This window comes from Apium graveolens, chromosome 5 (genome assembly GCF_009905375.1).
Source record: "Apium graveolens cultivar Ventura chromosome 5, ASM990537v1, whole genome shotgun sequence".
Classification (NCBI taxonomy): domain Eukaryota; kingdom Viridiplantae; phylum Streptophyta; class Magnoliopsida; order Apiales; family Apiaceae; genus Apium; species Apium graveolens.
The window spans coordinates 151382770-151391294 of NC_133651.1; the positions used below are offsets into that span (position 1 = coordinate 151382770).

The 8525-nt window shown below is 33.0% G+C and overlaps 1 protein-coding gene across 2 annotated transcripts; it reads left to right on the plus strand.

The window, feature by feature from the left end:
* The first annotated feature begins 2780 nt into the window (after nucleotides 1–2780).
* LOC141724572 (single myb histone 3-like) lies at nucleotides 2781–8204 on the plus strand. Of its 2 annotated transcripts, XM_074526760.1 has the most exons (7): nucleotides 2781–3001; nucleotides 5051–5232; nucleotides 5832–5916; nucleotides 6673–6756; nucleotides 7102–7143; nucleotides 7551–7806; nucleotides 7929–8204. In XM_074526760.1, the coding sequence occupies exons 1-7, from the start codon at nucleotides 2852–2854 to the stop codon at nucleotides 7964–7966; spliced, it is 837 nt and encodes a 278-aa protein (XP_074382861.1). In that variant the 5' UTR covers nucleotides 2781–2851; the 3' UTR covers nucleotides 7967–8204. The 2 variants fall into 2 exon arrangements, with proteins under 2 accessions (XP_074382861.1, XP_074382862.1); XM_074526761.1 differs by lacking the exon at nucleotides 7102–7143 and having other exon boundaries at nucleotides 2783–3001.
* Nucleotides 8205–8525: the final 321 nt, after the last annotated feature.

Here is an 8525-nt window from a genome sequence, read left to right on the forward strand (position 1 = left end):
TCACAAGTAATCCTTTCCTAGAGACACATGAAGTCACAAGTGAGGAGTTTGAATAAAATATAAGTGCCAAAAGTCTACTTGTGGTCACCAGTTAGCTATTTGTGCTAAAGCAACTCTAGCCTTTACTCTAGTCACAGGTTAGCATCTTGGGAACCTCAAGGTCGCAAGTAAAGAGCTATTTGGAGAAGCACTAGTCGCCAGTTAAGTTTTAGAAATAGAATTTAAGTGATTATATCATTCAAGTCGCAAGTAAGAAAGGAAAAGGCCCAAGGATGCAAGTTACACCTAATTGCAAGTTGTCATATTTAAAAATACTTGGTTCTCAGAGTGCTACGTCTCCTTTCTTCTCTCTCCATCCTATACGTCTATAAACAAATAGATGCAGATCTGTTTTGCATCTCTCCCAAATTGAATATAACGAAACTCTTGCAAATTATATTCATAATTCTAAAAGGCTTGATTTGACAAGGAGAGTTCATGTCGAATTTGATTCACACCATTTAAAGCCTTACATACTTGTAACACTCATTATTTAAACCTTCTTTGATTGTATTTAATATCATTTGATAAGAGATTTAGATTTTTAGACTGATAAGAAGAACCCTAAATTGATAGCTTGTTGCTTTGTTTGTTTTTATATTTGTAGCTTCGAATCTCTGTATTTGGAGTTGTAAGCAAACCATTCGGGTATATATACTTTGAATAATGAATATTTACCCTGAATCTCTTTGTTTTTTTTTATTTTTAGTTTTGATATTCCGCTGTATTAAATTGATAAAACCGAAATATATACATTCACCCCCCCTCTTTATGTATCTTTTGGACCTAACATATCAGTATTGGACATCGATTATACCTCTTAAAATAAAGGATAATTTATCTTATCATCAAAGAATGACTTTTAAATGAAAATCAATCATTCTAAACGTGATAATTACTCATATTTATTGGATAAATATATGGAATCAAGTATAATTATTATGATTTATTGATTTATTGAATTTAAGGAGTCCTGCCACGCATGACGCTGAAATCCCATTTGGGAAGCAGTTGGGATTGGCATGGAATATGAAATTGGCTTATCAGCAACACTCAAGGACAGGAGTCCAACCCGGAAAGAACTACATTCAGTTTGATCCCTATAGAGAGGGTATGTAGGTGGCTGGAAAAGGTGTTCATATTTTCACTATCTACGCGAATTGACACGTATAACCAGAGTGATAATTTTCGAGTACTTTCGGCCGACCTGAGAAACTCAGCCATTTGTTCTGGTTATCTTTGCTAATTCCGCTCAAACACTACACACTTTCGGGTACGTCATTGCAGCCGCACCGTCATTACCACGGTTGTAGCAACAACTCTAAGTCCGAGAACCAAAGGTTATTCAGTTATTTCGGCATGATAATCACCGAATGTTGTAACCAAAATTTTCTCACAACATCATTTTTTCAATAATAATTCTTGAATAAAAAAATCGTCAGAGTATCGAGATTTTATATCTCTTCAGTCAGCCTGTGGTCCTTCGTTTTTAATCTCTAACCCTGGCATATTGTATAGCTTCACAGTAGTCTCTTTTTAATGAAAGTTTTGGTAGTTTTTTACTTTGTATGCGGGAGTATGATTTTTGATTTAATGATAAAAAAAAATAGGTAATTGCAATTATGATCAATAATTTAGACGAGATTATTTCAGCCGAATGTGATGAATCGTATACATGTAAATATATTTTCAACAAATAGTGGGATTATATCTCCAAATTAACTATTGTTTTCATTTTATATTTGTTCGACGCGATTATCTTATTGAATTATTTTTTACTCCAAAAAAAAGACCCCAAAATACATGACGCTTTTATGTATTTATGCATATAAATCATCATTTTATTTAATATTTATAAAAAATATATTATGACAATCAAATGAAATTATACAATGCTTAATTATTAATTCAAAAATATATTTTTAAGAGTTTTTTTAGTGACTTGATCATTGATCACCATCTAACCGGTTAATGATAAGTGTATGGCTAGAAGATAAACTTAAACAAAAAAATGCCAGATATCCAAATTATTATTACATTTTTTTAATATTTATGCGTGTTTAATTAATAAATTGAGATTTTGTGAATATTTATATATATATATATATAAATCAAAGAAAGAATGCCCAAAATACACCAGTTTTCATCTTCTAGTGCCCAAAATACCCGTGTACGCGAGTTCCGCCCTAAATACCGACGGATTACGTATTGCACATATGTGTATTCAGACTTTTAAAAAAATGTAAAGAACACGCATTATAAGAATGCATGTTTTGTTTTTGAATTTAGTTAGAATACGCATCTTGAAGATGCGTACTCGCTAAAAATCAAAAAATAACCCCGCATTTTGTACATGCGTGTTCTTTACAAATTTTAAAAAAATTGAATTCGTATGTTAGCAATGCGTATTCAATGGGTATTTAGGCGGAACCCCCGGCAATCAGCATTTTGGGCAAATCTAGCCAAATAATGGGTATTTTGGTTTTTCACCCTAAATCAAAACCGGTCAATTTATATTTGAGAACTTTTATCAAAACTTAGTTTCATAAAAACAATTTAAAATTGTTTCAAAAAGAAGTAACACTGGTCAACAAAAATAAAATAAAGAAAATATTTAATTTGTCGATTTTAGAAATGAAAAATCAAGAATCAAAATGAATCATTAAATCAACAAGTGGTGAACTTGTGACACATTTAAACATAATAATTAATTGATGTTTAACCGATTATATACATACAGGAACAGGAGTATATAATAGCAACACACGTAAATAAAGCACACTCAGTGTAGGGCAGACAAGGGGGAGAGAGGATGGGAGTTCCAAAGTCGAAATGGACAAGTGCAGAAGAAGAAGCTCTTCGCGCCGGAATTGCAAAGTACGGCCCCGGCAAATGGAGAAACATCAAAGCTGATCCTCAATTCACCCATATTCTCATTTCTCGCTCCAACATTGACCTCAAGGTTTATTCTTTATTTCGGATTCTCTGTTTGATGTTGTGTAGATTAGTCATTCTTTTTTGTAAGCTAGGATTTTGATGATTGGACCATGTGACTGACATTCGCAGTTCAATTCTCACTTTCATCCGACCTTTGTTTTTTTTTATTTGCACTAATTTTGTTTCATAAATGGGTAATGTTTCAAATATTATGTTGCCCCTACTTATATAGCAAGTCGGGTGTCCTAAGTTCAAATTTAGGGCATTTCGCAAAAGAATTTGATCCAACATTGTCCTAGTGATGCCTTTTATCAACCTCTCATTGTCCTAACTTATGTTTAATAATAAAAACACTCTTTTTCTCTCTGCTATTTATTGTATTTTAATGATGAGGGTAACTTCTATTAATAAAATACTAAATATATAGCGAGGATAAGACACATTGTTGGAAATGAAGTTTGTTAAATATTCCCAAAGTTACTAGGACATAATTCGATATTATATTTAAGACTCAAAATAGGACATTGTTGGACTTGTTCTAAGAGGGGCTATAAGGTGGTAGTGTCGGTAAAGTTTAAGACCTTCAGTGGTATTTCATGGAAGACATATGTTACTTAGACTCTTCATTTGCTTTGAGTACCCGTGTCGGATACTTGACACCCGGACATGGACACTCGGACTTGGACACTTAGTTTAGACCAAAAACATGTATGTTTTCCAAATTCTAGCCGAGTCTGAGTAACATAGGAAGATTGTGTAATTGTAAGTCAAATTGCTTTTTTAGAAGGCATGGGAGATAAACTTGAGATAAGGAAAGTAATAGAGGAACGTTGTGTTTTAGATTGGAGTGCAAGACTCGAAATTTAATCAAGTTGTGAAATTAATGAACTTGAAAATTGAAATTTTGCAATTACATGGCGGAATTTAGGAATACTGTGATAAGGTGGGCTTACTTAAATGATTAAGCACATTGTATTTATTGTATTCATTTCTGAATTTGAGTTTCATAAAGTATGTCACTTGAATGCTCCCTCCGTCCCATTAGATAGTGTACATAGGAGGTTTTGCACGAAGGTTAAGAAAGAGTGAAATTTAGTGGAAAAAAAGTAAAAAAAATAGGTGAAGTGGTGGGATCAATTAATATTTAATATATAAAGTGAGTGTAGTGGAAGAAATAGTGGCTGTAAGTGAATGTAGTTAATTTTTATATTATAAAACTTAACTATTTTTGGATGTATACAATTAAGTGGGACGTCCCAAAAACGAAACTATATAGAAATGAACGGGACAGAGGGAGTATTATTTAGACATCCATGTTGAGTATCTAAATTATGAAGGGATACACTTTTAGTATGGTTGAAATGGTTGTGGAAACCAGATATTAATTTCGGAAGTCTCTTAGTCTTACATGTCTATAAGTCTAATACATACCATATCATCCTTTGAGTGAGAAATCAAAACATGATGTGCATACCATAAGTTCAATATAGCTATTGCCTCGACAAGGGCAGACACAACTCAGAATGTACTTCCAATATTTAAGGATTATAGTTTTGCAGAGGGCACCTATCCAACTGGATGGTAGGTAACTGTATTCCATTCGAGTGTCCATGTTTCAGCTGTCTGAGATCTTGACTCTCATACGTAATATAGTATATACTCGTAGATTTATAACTACATTATTTGCTTACTTGTCTGATTGATTCCCCTTTAAACTATCCCTTAAGATTTATTTTCGTTCTGTTGGTTGGTCTTTGACTCTTTGTACTTCTATTCCTATATTTTTAGGAATATTTAATATTTGACTGCTCTCTTGCTTGCTACAAAACATGTTGTTTATTAGATGCTTGACAATAGATGCATTTTCCTTTTATTATCGCTGTTGACCGTTTATACATTTGTCTGCCGCTCCTCACAACATTCTTACGGGCATATTCTTATCAACAATTTAATATGTAATGCCTCGATCTTAGAAATGAATTCTCTGTGATAAATCCAACTACAATTATAAATTGATGTGATAAAAAAGTGAATAGATGTTCTTTTAAGTGTTCTGACCGATTTGTTCGTGCAGGACAAATGGCGGAATATGTCTGAATCACGAATACTAAAAAGTAAGCCCCGTGAAGATGCTCCAGCTACTCCATTGCTTCTCACTCAGGCTTCTGCTTCCTTTAACCCAGCAGCAAATGATGCACCAGCAAATGCCATCGGTGGTTATTCAAAACACTCAGTAGATAAGAAGACTGCTTCAAAGTTGGTCTTTTTTTTTCCTGTTTACAGATATTTTTGATATGACAATTACCTTCATTCAATTTTTTTAAAAATTAGTCTGCCTACACATATGGTCTTCCTTCTGTTTATGTGTTCAGATTAATTTCATATTAAGTACCTATTTAGGTACTTATCTTCCTAATATAAGAGGAAGAGCGGAAAATAAGCTTAAACAAACACCCGCATAGCCCTGGTGGGAAGCTGAGACAACTTTTCTTATGCATAGTAAATTGCTTACAGTGTTAGAGGAAAAAACGGTAAACACTGGTGAAAAAAGGAAAATACTCATAGCTGAGTGAGATATTTCTAGAGAAAGTGAGCAAGATTTATCGAGGGTAAATGTGAATTGTCATTTTTCTTTTGGAGTACCCACTCTCCTTCTTCAACGATCTTTATTGCTTTTAAGTTCTAAAGCACATCTCTTTTAGCTGGAAACTATTCATAGCTACAAACTTGTTTTTTATCATTATACTAAAGTACATGGGTCATTTTAAATCCTTCTAATTCTATTTATCTTGTTATATATGCTCTAGTTGTTCTCGATTGTCAATTTCTTTTTATATTCTTGATGCAATTTTCAGGTATGATACTATGATTCTAGAAGCACTTTCAAGCTTGAAAGATCCAAATGGATCAGGAACCGATGCCATCATTTCCTTTATTGAGGTATAAATCCAGAGTTCTTATTTGTTTTTTTTATTTTACCATATCTAGTATCTTTGTGTTCATTATGCGATTAATGTCCATTTTCAGAATATTTTTTTGTATCTCATTTTGCATGTGTTTATCTTATATTTTGTTTTCACAATGTAAAATGATATTTTATTCTTACGAAGATGTAGAGAATGTATAGGCATATGTGAATGACATTAGATGGCATTTTAAATATTTTCATCCTATTCCATCTTAATATTGAGAGGTTATAATTAGTTCACAAGGCTCATGAATCAGAACCCAGCAGAGTCTCTGCAAGGATCACAAGTCATGAGTATTGTGTGCATGTGTGTGTGTGTGTCTGTACATAAGTGCATATAATATTCAAGTATTTTTTTGAAGAAGGCGTGTTGCTTTTACTGTCAACTTTATGAATAAAAAAGTAAAATAATAGAAATTATTAAAAACATAAAACATGTTATATATATAAGACTAGAAATCATAAAGGTTTCACATAGATGAATTAGCAAACAACAATGCGTACCCAATATGACAGCCCACAAAGTTTTTCATCATCAGCTAGAGCTTTATAGAGCAGCCAAGAATCTTAACAGTAAACAGAGAGGGGTTTCTTATGTTGATCTCTTCAGCACAGTACCGATTCTACTTCTACTTTTGCTGCTACTCTTTCTGTTCATATTAAATATTTACTTCTCTTACGAATCTATAAGGTAATCAGGTTCCTGCTATTATCATTATAATTTGCAGCAAAAGCACGAGTTGGCTCATAATTTCCGGAGTTTATTGAATTCTAGGTTAAGAAAACTCGTCGAACAAGGCAAACTTGAAAAGGTAATCTTTGTCTTTGTTTCATGAGGTCACTATCGATATCATAAGAACAGTTAAATATTGTCTCTCCGCAATTGTTGTATTACCTAAACCTAATTAGCATTTTTTGCATGATTGCATACAAGTAGTAGTTCTTACTTTGCACTTTAATTTGTGTCTGCCACTTTGTGTATCAAATAAGGTTTCAACATTAAGTAGAAATCTCCCGACTTAATACAATCACAAGCTGTCTCACAAGGCTATATAATTTTATATGTGTTTAAAAGAATTAAATTGGCATTTGAAGTTGATCAATTTTATAGACACTCGGCATATATTAATATTTCCTGTGTCATATGTACATATTAGGAAGTCAAGGACATGCCCAAAAAACGGAACCTTTTCTTTAAGGTACATATATCTTTCTTATGCCCCTCACGTGGTATTCTTTTAACCCTATCTTAACATGCAATTATTGTATAAACATCATCTTTGATATGCAATAAATCATGAATTATTTAAATGACTAGTATTATGTTTCATGTTGAAAGGTTGGACAAAAATAGAACTTTAGAATAATTATTAAACCTTGCTATAGCTTGAGGTGTGTGGGTCAGTAGGAAGCCAAGCATAATCAAGCAGGTCTGGAAACTAAACTAGATTATGACCATTGTTATACTTTACTATGCTGTCACTTTTTCTTTTTCTCTCCACTTGAAGTTGTTTCTTTTTGTTATCTATTTCAACTGGAGTTTCATCACAAATTAGAAGGCTTAAGATGGATAAGATAAATGATATGTTTTGCTCTCTAAATCCAGGTACAGAACTGCTACAGAATTAAAAAAGACATCATAGGTGGAGTTGAGGTGTCTACCGCAAGACTGAAAGAGTTGCAGCCAAAAACATTTACTTCTCCAGTGCAAGAAGCAACTGAATATGCCGCACGTGCGATTGCTGACGCGGAAAGGAAGTTATTAGCAGCAGTGGATGCAAAAAAGGAGGAAGAAAGGGTGTCACAAATGCTTGATGATGCAACAGCAGCGCTAGAGTTTGTACGAGGTTTATATGAAAAATGTACAAGACCGGAACTTCTTTTATAAGCTTACTTCTTCTCACTTATTTTTTACCCTTTTTTTTATGTATCTTGGTTCAGTTTTAACGTCTGACATAGTATTTATTGACAAAACTCTTGCTAGGTTCTCGTGAAGAAATGCTTTGGGTGGTTAGGATATGAGTTGCATCTTCCTGGAGATGGTAGGGAGGATTACAGTATTGATCTTCCTGACCCCCTTGGTTATGGTAGCCATTCCAAATTAGAGATGCAATTATTTAAGGTCACAAAGGTAGGATACAGACTTGTGCCAAATAGGAAAATATCAAGACATTCTCGTCATGATGTGATGTTATATTGAATGTGTTGAATATTTTTGAATTTTGGTGGGAATATATAAACAACTATTTTGTTGGATGTTCTTCTGCATACTTGGTATTTCTAATTTTACTGTATACTTGTTCACGCGAATTTTTGTTTTTACTGTATACTTGTTCACGCGAATTTTTGTTTTCTACAATTTTCCACAAAAAATTTCTTGCAAATTATCATCTATGAACTCGGTACATATTAAGCTTTCGTAACCTTCATCAGGACACAGAGGGGTTACAACTACGGTGAAATAAAAAAAAATTCCATTGGCATGTCACTAGAAACAAATTTTCTATAAGTATTTAAATCCTCAAGGTCATTGTGTAGTTTTGACAAACTAATCTGATTGATTTTTTTAGATAAGCAATCT

What these genes read in the sequence shown, in the direction of transcription:
- LOC141724572 (XM_074526760.1), top strand. Translation starts at nt 2,852, where the DNA reads ATGGGAGTTCCAAAGTCGAAATGGACAAGTGCAGAAGAAGAAGCTCTT. An exon ending in AACAAGGCAAACTTGAAAAG is followed by an intron (nt 6,757 to 7,101) that starts GTAATCTTTGTC and finishes TGTACATATTAG; the next exon opens with GAAGTCAAGGACATGCCCAA. An exon ending in AACGGAACCTTTTCTTTAAG is followed by an intron (nt 7,144 to 7,550) that starts GTACATATATCT and finishes CTCTAAATCCAG; the next exon opens with GTACAGAACTGCTACAGAAT.